This window comes from Barbus barbus (assembly GCF_936440315.1).
Source record: "Barbus barbus genome assembly, chromosome: 26".
NCBI classification, from domain to species: Eukaryota; Metazoa; Chordata; class Actinopteri; order Cypriniformes; family Cyprinidae; genus Barbus; species Barbus barbus.
Window position 1 is genome coordinate 28,673,382 of NC_136754.1, and position 15,574 is coordinate 28,688,955.

The window sequence follows — 15,574 nt, forward strand, 5'->3', positions numbered from 1 at the left end:
TGCTAAATCAAGGGTAGATGTGAAGTCCTCTGCTACAGAAAAGGAGAATATCACCACTGGGCCCGGCACATGGGACGACCATGATTGAAAACAGTGCATAGACTGAGGAGTGAGATGATGAAGAAGAAGAAGAAGAAGAAGAAAAATGCTGGAATGTGATATTGCTATCTATCTATCTATCTATCTATCTATCTATCTATCTATCTATCTATCTATCTATCTATCTATCTATCTATCTATCTATCTATCTATCTATCTATCTATCTATCTATCTATCTATCTATCTATCTCACATGGCCAGCTACACTGCAAAAAATGGCTTATCTTACGTAGTATTTTTGTTTTGTTTCTAGTCAAAATATCTAAACATTCTTAAATCAAGAGATTACTAGATAAGCAAAATGACTTATGATATTTAGTCTTGTTTCCCTGAGGTAAAAAAAAACAACAGCAACTAAATTAAGTGCATTTTGCCTAAAACAAGTAAAGTTATCTGCCAGTGGGTTAAGTAAAGTATTCTTAAAACAAGAGTTTTTGCAGCGTAAGAACCAGCTCAAACCAGCAGCCATGCTTCAAAGCATACCTAACCAGCATATGCCGTTTTTTTTTTCAACAGGGAGTAGGCTTGCAAGGAAAAAGGTGGCTATTCACGTGCTATTTAAAGCAAATCTCAGCACCAGAGTCTAATTTGTTATATTGGTTTGTTTACTGGTTGTGTCAGTAACCACTCCATCGAGGCAGGACATCATCATCTTATCACCAGACAGGCTGCTGTAGACTATTATTTTAGTGAAAACATGTCAGAACCACCCATGTCATTATCTCCTCCACATCACACCTCTAAACGCAGATATTCCAGTACAACTGAGAGTTTCAGTGAGATGACAAGGATTCAGAGAGAGGAGGCTGTTTAAACCAAGCGTGACATTTGTTAAACTTTTTTTGTATTGACGAACAGTTATGATGATGGAATAATTTAGGCGTAACAGACTGAGGAGCCACACAAAAATGAGAGTCGGAGACAGTGGACCAATGGCAAGAAACACCTGCGTGGGTTTTAATAAAAAAAAAGCACAACAATGAAATAAAATTATGTTGTATCCTCATATGAAGTGTCTTGATCATCTGAAGAAAAGCAAAACAAAATACACACACACACAAAAAATCAACAATCGACACTAATAATAATTTTCAGTGCACATGCATGAAAATGAGAATCTAAGTGCTTTATAGAGTGAAATGATTTGAATTAAACATCTAGTGATGAATGCACACTGAAACAACATATCAAAATTTTAATAAATAATCAGATCAATCAATCAATCAATAATTAATTGAAGACAAAGTGGGAAAAGAGTGGTTTGTTATACCTGTTCAGCCAGCCATGATGTGCTTTACAAAAGCTGTGGGGAAAATAAAAATAAAAATAAATATTCCGTGCTATATAGTTTATACTATTCTGAGCCCAATAGACATCCAAATTTAAAAATTGTACAAAAAGAGACAACACTGCCATCTAGAGGTAAAGAAAACAACTGCATTCTGATTAGAGATCAAATATATTGTTCTCATTATCACTTCTACAGAATAGACATGAACTGTGATGCAATCAGTCTGTCGATGACAGATGTTAATTTATAAGGTAGCACATATTACTGGACACACTGACATTGAATGAAACAGCTGAACAGCAGGTGACGGAGGGGTACAATTGTGTACAAACTCACCTTCGTAGTTTATACAGCCGTTTGCATCCTCCTGACCAGCCATCAGCTGCTCAACCTCATCTTCCTTCATCTTCTCACCTACAGAGAAGACACAAGCACATATTCTCACCAGAGTGAAAGCAGGACTGGAGTGAAAGTGTTAGTTTGTCATCTTGTCTTTGGATTAGCTAGTCTGATGCCAATGAATTCCTAGCTCTGAAATATGTCCACATTTGAAGTTACGGGGAATTATTATTATTTTTTATAACATACAGAATAAAAGTGTAGTGCTGTCTTTTCTTGCTGAGATTTATTATATTATATTATATTATAAATATATTATATTATAGAACAAATCCAGTCAAAACCATGATTTTGAGGAATTAAATGTATTTAATTATTATCACTCGATTCAGTGAAAATATTGGATTCTTACCAAGTTTGCTTCTCAAGAGAATTTATCTTGTTTTAAGGATGATAATAATAATAATGAGACAAAAAATATTTCTGAGTATCTAATATCTGAGTATCTGAGTATCCATCTATAAATAATGGCCCAGGATTATCATAGTTAACTAAATATAAAATAATAATAATAAAATAAAAATAACATAAGTAATATAAATTTTTTTTAAACTAGTTTACAAGGTAATGTTTTAATTTAGTTTAACCTTATGTACTAAAACATATAAAACATACTACTAAAAAACAAAAAACAAACTAAAGGTAAAATAACGTAGAATATAAAAATAAAAAGTGATTGAAAACTATAATGGAATCTCGATTTTACAGTGACAGAACCAAATCTTAATGCAAAAAAAAAGTACTTCAAAGAATTTACCACAGGAATTTGCATATTTTAAATTAGTTTATGATGATTATTTTAGATGTTGAAGCTTACCCAGGGTAGCGAGGACGTGTCTGAGTTCAGCACCCATCACTGTTCCATTGCCCTCTTTGTCGAACACTCTCAGGCCCTCAACGAAGTCTTCAAAGGTGCCGCGGTCTTTGGCCTTGCAGATGTGTTGATGCATGGGCAGGAACTGATCAAAATCCAGCATTTTCACATTCATTTCTGCCAAAAAAAGAAGCAAGCTGAATCTGTGTGGCATGATCGGGCTGAACAGTTTGGGTCTTGGCATTTGAGAGCGGGCAGTCAGACATATGTTAATTTTAGATTTATAGACCGTGGAGATCTGAGGGATGGATTCTGGTCTCACCTTCAGCTTTGGGTTTGCCTAAGACGTGCATAACTTCAGCGTTGGTGGGGTTCTGACCCAAAGCCCGGATCAGATCACCACACTGAGCGTAGGTGATTTTCATCTCGTTGGTTGGCGTCCTGTCAAACAGTTGGAACGCATCCTTGAAATCTGCAGAGAAAAAGTCAGTTTTTCTTGAGTTTCTCACACTCCAGCAGACATGAACCCTCTACACTGGTCATGCTTTACATCACTGGCAGTTTGAAGTCTGTGTTAGATCTCTGTCCTGGAAATACAGTGTTGAGTCTTTATTCTATTCCATTCCTGAAAAAATGCAATTATGTAAAAGCAAAATGCATAAGATGTTAAGAATTCTTTTGAAAAAATAATATGTATAACATTTTCTGAAATTGTTTTTTTTGTTTTGTTTCTTGTACCAAACATAAATCTAAAATCTAAAAAGTGTATTTTTTTAAAGTTTGTTTAGGTATTTTTACTGTAAGTAACATATAATAACATAACAGAAATGCTGAATCAGATTTAATTAATTAATTTATTTATTTGGACCATACACAATAGCAGTGTAATTACAGCTTTATCTGCTGTAAATGTCCTTTTGAAGCTAAAGCAATATTGAAATACATACAAAAATCTCACTTACCCTCGATCTGCTCAGCAGTGAATTCGAGCTGCCAAGAGAAAAAATAAATAAATAAATAATCATGCAAAACTTTAATAAATCATATACAAGACTACAATGGGTCTGCTTGTTGAAAATGTGATTATTAATGTTTAGGTGCTATTTGTCCTTCAGGGCTCTGGTTACTCAAACTCATGTTTGTCCTGTGACTCATTGTCCAAAGGAATTTATGAGCAACCTTGAGCCAGAGGGTGCGTGTGGCCCTGCGGGTGTAAATCCGATATCCCTTTTGTCATAATAGCGCAAACTATTATCAGTCAGGGTTAGCAGACTTAGACAGTGATTGAAGGCTGCAAATGCATGGCACTGACAAGATGCTTTTTATGGCCTTAGGAAATGGGAACATGCCAAATAATGCAACTGTTACTTTGCAACCTAACAAAGCAGCTACATTTTTATAGATATAACTTTGTATTTTGTCCATAGATACTGAATCGTTAATGCATATTGCCCACCGAAACATCACAAAAACAATGCCACTGGATGCAGTAAATTATAGAGTTACCATAAATGATGATTCTCAGTAATCAGAGCTCATTTGAAATACTGCATCTGTTCTAGCTGAATGCCATACTTTGTGTCTTTAACATAATCTGTAGAAATCGTGAATCTGCAAAGGCTTCAGAATGAACAATTCCATAAGTTTGGGTGGTCTATTCTGGAGCAGCGTAATCAAAATCACATTGTGTGTGGCCTAAACCTCAATGGTTTGGAATATATATTACGGCTTCTCCTAACCCCAAAATTTCAGACTATGGAAATGGGGTGTAAAGTGGCAATTTTGACCACTAAAATATCTCCCCTGAAACTTGAGCTTTCCTGTCAGTTCACCATTACACTAGGAAATCCAAATATTTCTTGACCTGCAAAAAAACGAAAGGATCGGAAAGTGATACACCACTTGGTATTATGTTGTATTTATATGTTTTGTGTTTAAATACGTGGAACTTCTGAGAGTTGCTAAAACATTTGGATTTGGGAAAGACAGAACGCCAAATTCTCAGACAATAGCCAAACAAACACTGACAATTGTTTAGTTCAAGCAAATGGCTTTTCAAATCAATTCTGAACTCTGCAGATTAAACAAATATGTGCACAACACACTGCCAAGCAGTGACGGTGGAAGATAGCATTTGTAGATGCTAAGCCAATGAGTCTTTTGAATGCATTAAATGGTATCTCTGAAGTTGCTTAAAATAGCTCATGGACATCAATGAAAGCAACAAGAGCGTAGCAGTTGTCTGTGAGAAGGAAACATTTGTCATCAGGACATTCAGTAGATGAGCTGATATCAATAAACTCTACATTCTTAAAAACAGAGCTTTCGCAGTAATGCTTTAGAAGAACCATATTTGTTTCCTAAAAGAACCTTTTAGAGAGCAGTTCTAAAAATAATAATAATAAAAAAATTCTTAATGTGAAGCACATTTTAATATTCTAAAGAACATTTTGTGCAATATACAAAATCCATGGAGGTTCTTCATGTAACCATCAATGCCAATAAAAACTTTGTAATCTAGAATTAATAAAAACAAACAAATGCCAATCAATTCCAAGAAAGTGCCTTGGTCTTTGTCTTTGATTCTACATTTTCATTTTCTCTTGGTCTTCATCATAATTAATAGGCAAAACAGAACACAGTGTGCTCAGTGTGAACCAAACAAACACTAGTCAGACTAGACACCATATTCAATTTGATAGAAATGCAACTGAACAGTTTTAAGTCTCAAATATTCACAATATTTCCTTTGGAAGTTCTATTTCCATTTGTCGGCATCTAAATGCTCCACAAAAGGCGCAAGCCACTGATAGGTTGCAGTCTTCCCTGACTAAGTGAATAGATTTCAAGTCCATCTCTTGCAGTGGATCTCAACAACTTAGATGTTAGTACCTTGACTTCAGCTGGGTTAAACTCTGGCTCCTTGGGGGGCTCAGGCTCTGGGGGCTTGGGTGCAGCAACTGGTTTGGGCTCTTCCTTCTTCTTGGGGGCCATGTTGATGGTTACGATGCAACACAGAGGGATGGAGACAGCACAGGGTCAGACACACTCTGGGTACAGGACTCCATGCTGCCGGAGGGCACTTTATCCTCGGGCTGACAGGTATGTCCCGCCCCCTTTTGTCCCAGGAAGGTGCCAAATACAAAGAGGAACGCCGTAAAAGGACATGGCCAATGGCTTCTATTTGAGACACATTGTTCTCTCACAACAGACGCTCTCGTCCATCTGTACTGGCCGTAGGGGAGAAAGAGTTTGTTAATTTTGCTAGAAACATGGGATTGTGGATTATGGTCATTTTTACAGCTACATTCTTTACAGTGAAAGATACATGAGGTCACTGCCTGTCCTTCAGAGTATTCTTTATAATCCATGAATCTCCTCCAAATGCATTTTTCAAGCTGTCCGGGGATAATTTGGAACACCCTATATTTAATGCCATATATATATATATATGAGACATCAAAAAGTTCTTTACATATACAAGAACCAGGACATTTTTATTCATTAAAGAACCCTGTAATTCTTCTATGACACATTTTGGTTTCTAACATTAATTTTTAAGCATGTAGAGACAAAAATACATGCATTTCATAGCTGAATGTTAATAGACAATATATGGTGCTATAATTGGCAGATTATTACTCATCAGTATTCAGAAGCTCTGAGGGCTTTTCTGCCAATCACAAAGTAATAATAAAAAATTAATGTCTATAGTAAATGGAGCAGAACACTTTACAAGTTACAGTGTATCTAAATAAATAAATAAATAATTTCCTGGGTCATGCCAAAAATAAATGTCATTAACTAGATATTTTCCACATAGCACAAAACAATGTTTTCAACAGTAACCCATAACATCTATAACAGCTAAATCTAAATCAGCTAAAGAAAGCAGTTGATTAAAGAAACTCATGTAATTCTGGCGAAAAGGCCTTTAGACATCAAAATAAAAAAAGATAATATTTTGCATACAGAAAATTAAGCCTATTTTAATACCAATAGAATCTTTGCAGTGTGGCATTTCTTCTGATTATTATAAAATTATAATTACCACAGAAATGGCAAAAATGATACATTCAAGTTATTTTGATTAAAGGCTTTCATCTGACATTTTGAACATGAGTACTTTTTGGATAATAAACAATAATGAAATTAAGATCCTATTTAAGAGAGTAATAATAATATTACAATATATTCAACATAGGGGGTTGCATATATTACATTTTAAGTTTTTTTTTTGTTTTTTTTTTTACTTATTGAGGTTTTCCCAATAAGATTTTCCTTTTTTGCTCTTAGGTTGCTTTTCCTAAACTCAGAATATTCTCAGATTTTTCACATTTTAGTATTAACCTCTGAAGTTTCTCATAAAAAGCCTTCAAGAGTCAAATCTAAGTAAACAGTATGAGAAGCATGGGAGATATCTTTACTGTCTTGCTGTAATCTCATTTAATACTCCATTATAGCAACGTTCTATTGCTCAGTCGTCATTTTTCCCCACCTGATTTTTCCTTAATGCTCAGAGCTGTAGGAGGAGACACAGGGAACAATGGGAGAGGCGAGAGGAGACTCATGGTGTCTGAGGAGCAGCTGTGCCGCGTGTCAGAGCTCTGCCCACATAACTGTGGATTGGCTTGTACAGTATGTCGCATTTAAGTATCAACTTTGTCTTCAGATGTTTTTCCTCAACTTTTATATTTGGAGAGACATCTAATGTTATAAAAACTGAAACTGTCCTTTAAATAATATTGTGCATTTCAGGTGATCTCCAGATTACTAGATTAAATTAATCTCATCTTTATCTTGCAGCACACACTGCAAAGGAATTCATCAATTTAAAAAGTTTAGTGCAAGATACAGTATATAATTGCAAATGTGGTATTCGTGTACTAGAGCTCGATGGTTGTTGAATAACCTATTTTTCTTTGTTTGTTAACATGGGGTGTTTTGCTTGCATTTAAATAGGCCATGATTTCCTCATATATAATCACTGTATCAGTAATAACTGCCTACACTAAATGATTTTAACTATGATAATGTATGCAGTCTGATGATTGTAGGGATGAGTGAGGGTGAAATGGACGAGAGTAAAACAAAAGCACTGATCATGAAATTCAGAATTGATATCTATATTAAGAGTGAAATAATGAGGAAATTGAATCAGAATTATGCTTCATTTCTGACATAAGCAGTCATTTACATTTTTATTGATTGATTGATTGATTGACTGATTTATTGATTGATTGACTGATCGATTGATTGATTAATCGATTGATTGATTGATCGATTGATTGATTGATTGATTGACTGATCGATTGATCGATTGATTGATTGACTGATCGATTGATCAATTTATTTATTGATTGACTGATCGATTGATTGATCGATCGATTGATTGATTGATTGATTGATTGATCGATTGATCAATTTATTGATTGACTGATCGATTGATTGATCGATTGATTGATTGATTGTTTGTTTGATTGACTGATTGATTTATTGATTGACTGGTCGATTGATCAATTGATCAATTAATTGATTGATTGATTGACTGATTGATTTATTGATTGACTGGTCGATTGATCAATTTATCAATTGATCAATTAATTGATTGATTGATTGCTTGATTGGCTGATTGATTGATTGATTGGTTGATTGATTGGTTGATTAATCGATCGATTGATTGATTGATTGATTGATCGATTGATCAATTTATTTATTGATTGACTGATCGATTGATTGATCGATTGATTGATTGATTGATTGTTTGTTTGATTGACTGATTGATTTATTGATTGACTGGTCGATTGATCAATTGATCAATTAATTGATTGATTGATTGCTTGATTGGCTGATTGATTGATTGATTGGTTGATTGATTGGTTGATTAATTGATTGATTGATTGATTGACTGATTGGTTGGTTGATGAATTGATTGATTGATTTATTGATTGGTTGATTGATTGATTGATTGATTGATTGATTGATTGATTGTGAACGCTGAATTGAACGTGACTTACGAAAGCCATATTATAAGCTCAGTAACCCTGGAGCTTTCTTTGCTGAAAGACACAATTCATTAATAATGTAATGATAAATACTATTTTTATATTAATATTAAGAAATGTTTCATATCTTTCAAAGTGATATATTTGACTTGAAGCACAGTTAGTACATTTGTTGAGATCATTTGTGAAACTTTAGAGGAGACAAATGTGAGGGGTTCTGTTTTTTTTTTAATGGTGAGAAATGTAGCAGGAGACTGAGACAAAAGTCTCCAGTTGGTGTTCATGTAAACATTTCTGTCTAGGAAATTATTTTAAGTTGTTAAAGAGACTACCCTGGTTTATTTAATTACTTAATTCATCAGTTAAATATTATTATTATTATTTTAAAGCTATGTTAAAGCTACTTTAGGTGTTTGTGACATCTTTAAAATGTATGTTTTTTGGTTCCCTCCTGATGACTTGTTACAAATGTGCATTTCCAGTAAGTAATTCTGAACAAGTCCTAGTGCAAAGTCCTGGAGTTGTCCATTCATCAGCCAAAAGACCACCAACATTTCTCAAATGATGAAAATGTCAGGAATCACAGCTGATTCAACTCAAGACTTTGATGATAGTTTGACAAACAAGATCAACTGTTAACTGATTTGTTGTGGTTTCCACAAAGCAAACCTGAAGTGTTTCATTTTGTACAAAACAATTTGCACTGCTTGATAACTAATAATCATCTAACTAACAGTTTTTCCAATACAGTGTGGCAACAATGCAGAAAATATAGAAATAACGGTGACACTTTACATAAAGCCTTTATGCATGATGCATTATAAAGGTATTCATAATGTACGCTATAATGCATTATTTCATAAATAATTGTAACCAAAGTTAAAATGCATTATAATACATGAAGGTTTGTTTATCATGTTTTATTGCGTTATAATTTCTGAAGGTGAATAGGTGAGTATTATAATGTATTATAACTGTGGTTAAAAATATTCATAAGATTATATAATGAATTATAAGGGTTAGTAAACGGCATAATTAATGCATTTTTTCATATAATGCACTATTCACAAAGGCTTTAAGTAAAGTGATACCATAATAACATTTAGGAAATATTACATTTTTAACAGTAATATTATATAATATTCATTTTATTTTTATAATATTCAAGCGTGTCCACTTCACTGTACCTTTTTGTTCTGCCTGCAATTGCCTCTATAGAAATTAACTCAATGAACTGATTCTCAGAACCTCCAATTAAATTTCACAGGATTTTTGACACTTCTGTGAACTTATTATGAAGTTCCCTTCCCAGCACAACCTGCCACAGAAAGAAAGAAGTGTGCGCCGGTCGCAGGTATAAATGGCTCCAACCTTGCATAACAACACAGGCTGTGCAAAGAATATATCAGGTGATCAGGGCTGAATGCATTTTAAACATGCCTGCCATGAGACCACAGAAGACAAGCTTGTAAACCATGCAAGATCTGTTTAGAAAGTTATTTTAGCAACAACCTGTTGTTCACTTGGTATGAACCCTGGGTGGAGTGCAGCTGAATTACAATGACAATTGTCATTTGACCCTCTCTGAAGTGACCTTCATGTCTAAAAGCAGCTGCTTGGGATCATCAAACAATTTACAAAGGCAGTTATGCAAAGAGTTCGAAAAGCAGCATGCATGCAGAGGACAACTCGGAAGCAATTAGACTGGCCAAAAGAGCATTCAGTGCTACTTTGTTCTAATTTGGAGTGATGCTTAAGCTAAAACATTTTTTATGCATCTAACTCCCATGAAATGAAGGATGATTATCCCTCTATTGGGTAAATTATGCTATATTTATAAATATTTATAAATGACGCTAAGAAAATTGCCAGTAAATTGCCTCTTCAACCAGTAAAATTAAAATGTATTAGTCATGTGCTTCACATTTTTAGTAGTGAATGCTTATTAATTAATGGGGTTATTATTCAGTATTTCCACACTGAAAAAAAAAATGAAAAAAAAGTTGAGCCAACTTAAAATTTTAAGGCAACCAGCTTCAGCAAATTTGTTTTAAGTTTATACAACAAAACGTTAATAAGTTGAGAGAACTCAAAAAGCTGGTTACCTTCAATTTATTAATTTCGGTAACCAGCTTTTTGAGATTCTCACTATTAACTGGTAGCTTATTAGCTAGCATATTGGTATATTGGTTGCTTAGAGACATATTAATGTCTTATTCTGCACGACCATGCATATTCTAGATCCCTTAACCCTTCCTCGTACCTAAACTTAACAACTACCTTATTAACTATTAATAATCAGTAAATTAGGAGTTTAGTGAGGGAAAACTTTTGGTCACACTTTATTTTAATAGTCACTTTATTCAAATTATTTTAATATAAAAATTTAGACATTCTACTAACATTAAGTAACTTTGTAACTGCATGTCAACTGCATGTCTACTAACTCTCAGTAGGGTAGGTTTAGGGTTAGTAGAGTAAGTTGACGTATACTTGCAAAGTTTCTAATAGTCATCAAAATAAAGTGTTAGAAGATATTAAGCAGACAGTCTACTAATACTCTAATGACTGCTAGTTGACATGTAGTTGCAAAGTTACTTACTGTTAGTAGAATATCTAAAGTGGACTATTGAAATAAAGTGTTACCAAACTTTTAGCTAACATGTGTTCCCTAATGTAAAGTGTTCCTTATTTTTGAATGAATCCATTTTTGACAATTGATTTTCACTCCTACACTCAAAAAAATAGCACTTTGGTTGAACATGATTTAATCGTGGACAGTGGTTCCATGTGATTACACCACATTATCTTAACAACAATGGATGATGTTAAACCAGCTTGAAATATTTGTGTTCATTTAACATGAACAGATGACATTCACTAAACATGATTTAAATATTTATTAACTTGAATTAATGGTTTTTATTGAACTTCAATTAATCATGTTATCTTAAATTTAATCCTTGATGTTAAGCCGATATGTTTACATCACTTCTAATGAATCCCATTTAGTCAAGTTACTACTATGTTATAAAATAATGAATATCACCCGGTTTCCCCCATAATTCAATGATGACTACGGAGGCAGCAAATATGTAATAAATAATTTTTACTAGGGAACAGCTTAAGCAGGTGTCACACTTTCAAAAACATTTCAAACACATTAAGCCTGAATTTGACAATTTATATACATTTACATTACATTTATTCATTTAGCTGACGCTTTTATCCAAAGCGACTTACAATTGCTATATATGTCAGAGGTCGCACGCCTCTGGAGCAACTAGGGGTTAAGTGTCTTGCTCAGGGACACATTGGTGTCTCACAGTGGATTCGAACCCGGGTCTCTCACACCAAAGGCATGTGTCTTATCCACTGCGCCATCACCACCCCTTATAAAATACCACCCCTTATATATATAAAAATGTGTACAGAAATGTTTTCCTTTACAATGCAAAATGAAACAAACAGGTTTACATTCCTACATGTACAACAACCCATTAATAAAAAAAATAAAAAAAAATAGCCAAATTCCAAAATGTGCCTGGATAATTTTTGTAAAGGAAAAGCAAACACAATGTGTGCTATGTGGAACATCTTTGAAAACTATTTAAAATACATTGTCATTCAAATGTCTTTCCTTGAAGAACAGTCAGAAGCCATTAAAACCGTCATTGAAAAAAAAGTTTAAAAGGACAACAAAAAATAAATAAATAAAATTAAATAGTCCCCATTAACTAACCCATGAGTCATTGAAACCCTTGATGGTTTTCCTTGACCTTCTTTGGGTGAGTTAAGGACAAATGTAATTTTTAAGGAAACTATTCCTCTTCACATATGCCTTGATGTTTAAAAAAAATCAAATCAATAAAAGGCATTAAAAATGTGTGAACATGAAACATGAACATGTTTTGACTATTTGACACAAAAAACATAGTTTCAAGGTAAAGATCAGTCTGTTCATCAGTCCTTTAATGAGGTGTAAAAAGCTTGGTCTTGAGGGCTTGAACTTTGGTGGAGAGTTTGTGTCCATCATGCTCCAGGAACACTTTTTGCAGGAGTTCAAAGGTGTATCGAAACTCCTTCGGATAACTAAAATTTAGGGCATAAATAAGCCCAAAATCAGCAATGCAACACCATTAGCTGCATTACCAAGCCCTTCTAGTGCTGTAACTCCTTCAAGAACTACTCCAACATCCGCAGGTTCATCACCAACTTCACATCCTTCACATCTGATGACAAAAACACCCATCACCATTTCTTTGAGTGCAGCTTCAGCGTTGGAAAAATCGACATCCTATAAACAGAAACAAAGTACATTAATACTAATGTACTATAAAATGTATTGTTATACACAAAATATTGTCAGAATATTCAGCCAATAATACCATGTACTCCTTGATGAGATTGTCAGGATCCTCATTTAGGTAGACAAACAGGGCTTTGAGGACACACTCCCTCTTAACATTAATGCAGGCATACTAGGGAAAATAAAGAAAATTAGCAACATGTACCAATCAACTAATACATTTTCAAGTCACACAAATCATAAGTGAGAAACAAATGATTAATTTATCTAGAAAAACAATTTTCGCAGTTATCATACCTGTGTAAGTGGCACAAGAAGTTTCCTTATCCTTTGTCCCTGAGCTCCACCTCTCTTGGCAAAGATCCTCAGAAGACTTGGAGTGTGTTCATCCAGCTTTGAGAAGAATTTTGAAATTAAGGCAACAGTTATACCCGTGCAAATTCAGCACAAACCTAAAACACAAAGAGAAAAACACCAAAACTTTAATGTATGCCCAAAAAAAGCTAGCTAGCGTATGTGTTCTAACTTGCTTATATGGTGTAATTATTTTATTTGACTTATTGGCATTTTAATACATTTAATTTTATGTAAAATCCCACTTAAAGACATTAAGGTGAATTACCTCATTTATTGCTCATAAAGTCAGCAATAAGTGGAGATTCTTTGACAACCTCTTGTCTTCTCAATGCAAATGAAAGGTCCATTAATCTTCTCACAGTTTGCTCGTTGTTCTTCTTCTTACCCTCAGAAAGAAGGGAACACTATCTGGTGCCCCCACCAGACCCAGAGATTAGCTGAACAGATTCAAAAATGGTCAAATTCATGGTTTTCTCTATGGGAGTTGTAAAATGAGACCATTTAAAAAAAACACTGTAACGTTACTGTACTGGTTACAGTCAGTATTTCTATTAGTTTATACAACTTTAAAATGTGTGTGGTTCTGAAAGACACTAATAACAAATATGAATAACTATAAAAATTATTAGCCATACATCCATACCATTCTAGCAACCAAAGGCGCAAATACCCATTATTGATATTATTATTAACAATATTCAGTAACCAATAATAATTGTCATTAATGCTTTCAAAACGCACTGAACCATCAACCACACAACACAACATTGTTATAATATCCTTGATCGATGCCATGAAAATGAACAGAGTGCAAAGATAGATGATTAAACTAACAAACATGTGCAAACTTAGACACATAACTTACCTTTTCGTTTGATGTTTAATTCTGTTAATGGCGCGGTGATCTCTTTCAGGCATAAAATCGTGGATTCTGTCATAAATTCATCCGTATCAGTCGACATAATAAAACCGTTGGCAAAATTGTTTCTAATAACACTGATGCAAATGGATAGATGAGTTAAGTTAACAGTAAGTTAACAGTTACCTGTTCGTGTGCTGTTTAATACAGTTTATGGCGCGGCCATCTCATTTAGGCTTACAATCGTGCATTCTGTCATAATAACACATTAACTTAGTATCAACCGACATCATAAAACAGTTTGATAATATTGTTTCTAATAACAGTGATGGAAATGGATGAACACGTACCTGTTTGTTTTAAGCTTATATTCCAGTTAATGGTGTGGCGATCTATTTCAGATATGCGCATGCGCAGCATTAACGCATTTTATGAATGTTGCCGCCAGGATATGCAAATTGCGTCACAACAAATTTCCGCTTCCTTTAGGTTGAGAATGTCGTTTGTTTTCAGGCTGTTTTGACATTCAGTCCGGCTGACTTTATAAAAACACACATTTTATATGTGCGATTGACTTTTACTAAACATTATTTGTATCAGTCTGATTTATTATCTAGATTTCTTCTTCTTTTTCTTCTTCTATGGATTTACTGGCGGGTCGCATACCAACTTTTTCGGTGCATACCGCCACCTCCTGTGCTGAATGTGCTGAGTGTGAAGTGATAGGCGTATATTGTAATGTCACAATGTAATGTGTATATTATATTGTAATATTGAATATTGTAATATTCTTAATGAATTGTATGTAATACAAATGTATAGTTATGTAATTCTCTTCTAGTTTCTTCTCTCAAAATAAAAGTTTTAAAATTAGTAAGTATGAATAATTTTGTGCTTTATTTTTCAAAACTTAGAAAGTAGACATTAAACCAAATAAATATGAACAACAGTAAAGGCCTTATTTTTTTTTTATATAAATTTTTCATTTATGTTGCTTTGCACTAAATGTGCACAATAAATGTTGATTATTAAACTCCACATTAGCTTTATTTTGTCACTAGACATACTAATAGGCTAGTGTGTGCTTCATTCGACACAAACCAAATACCCTTTAAATGGATATAATGCATTGTCTTTCAGGTAACAGCAATTTAAGACAAATAACAAACCTAAAAACACCAATAACCATTTAATTGCACTTCTATAATTATAATCAAGCTATAAATTAATAAACAAAAATATTTAAAATAAAGAATAAATATTATGTAAGTTATTATATATATATATATATTTAATTCAGTTTGACTGAGCTAAGTGATTGAAACATGTACTTTTAAAATGAAAACTTTATGTTAAACCAATGAGTGACAGTTTTAAGTCAGTTTAACATGACACAATCATGTTGAAATGAAAAATAGCCAAAATGGCATTAATTCAACA

General features: G+C 33.6%; 1 protein-coding gene across 1 annotated transcript; it reads right to left on the bottom strand.

Moving 5' to 3' along the window:
• Positions 1-1,022: 1,022 nt before the first annotated feature.
• On the bottom strand, positions 1,023-14,539 carry LOC306845660 (myosin light chain, embryonic-like). Its single transcript, XM_079378583.1, has 8 exons — positions 14,485-14,539; positions 5,497-5,829; positions 3,567-3,594; positions 2,927-3,076; positions 2,608-2,781; positions 1,728-1,805; positions 1,371-1,403; positions 1,023-1,125 (listed from the first exon to the last, which is right to left on the bottom strand). The coding sequence occupies exons 2-7, from the start codon at positions 5,596-5,598 to the stop codon at positions 1,375-1,377; spliced, it is 561 nt and encodes a 186-aa protein (XP_079234709.1). The 5' UTR covers positions 5,599-5,829; positions 14,485-14,539; the 3' UTR covers positions 1,023-1,125; positions 1,371-1,374.
• Between the last annotated feature and the right edge of the window lie 1,035 nt (positions 14,540-15,574).

Bases quoted from the DNA above. Each gene is read 5' to 3' on its own strand.
- LOC306845660 (XM_079378583.1), bottom strand. From the start codon at position 5,598: ATGGCCCCCAAGAAGAAGGAAGAGCCCAAACCAGTTGCTGCACCCAAG. The intron at 3,595-5,496 runs GTACTAACATCT...TTCTCTTGGCAG, and splicing joins TTAACCCAGCTGAAGTCAAG to CTCGAATTCACTGCTGAGCA. The intron at 1,806-2,607 runs GTAAGCTTCAAC...TCTTCTCTGTAG, and splicing joins ACACGTCCTCGCTACCCTGG to GTGAGAAGATGAAGGAAGAT.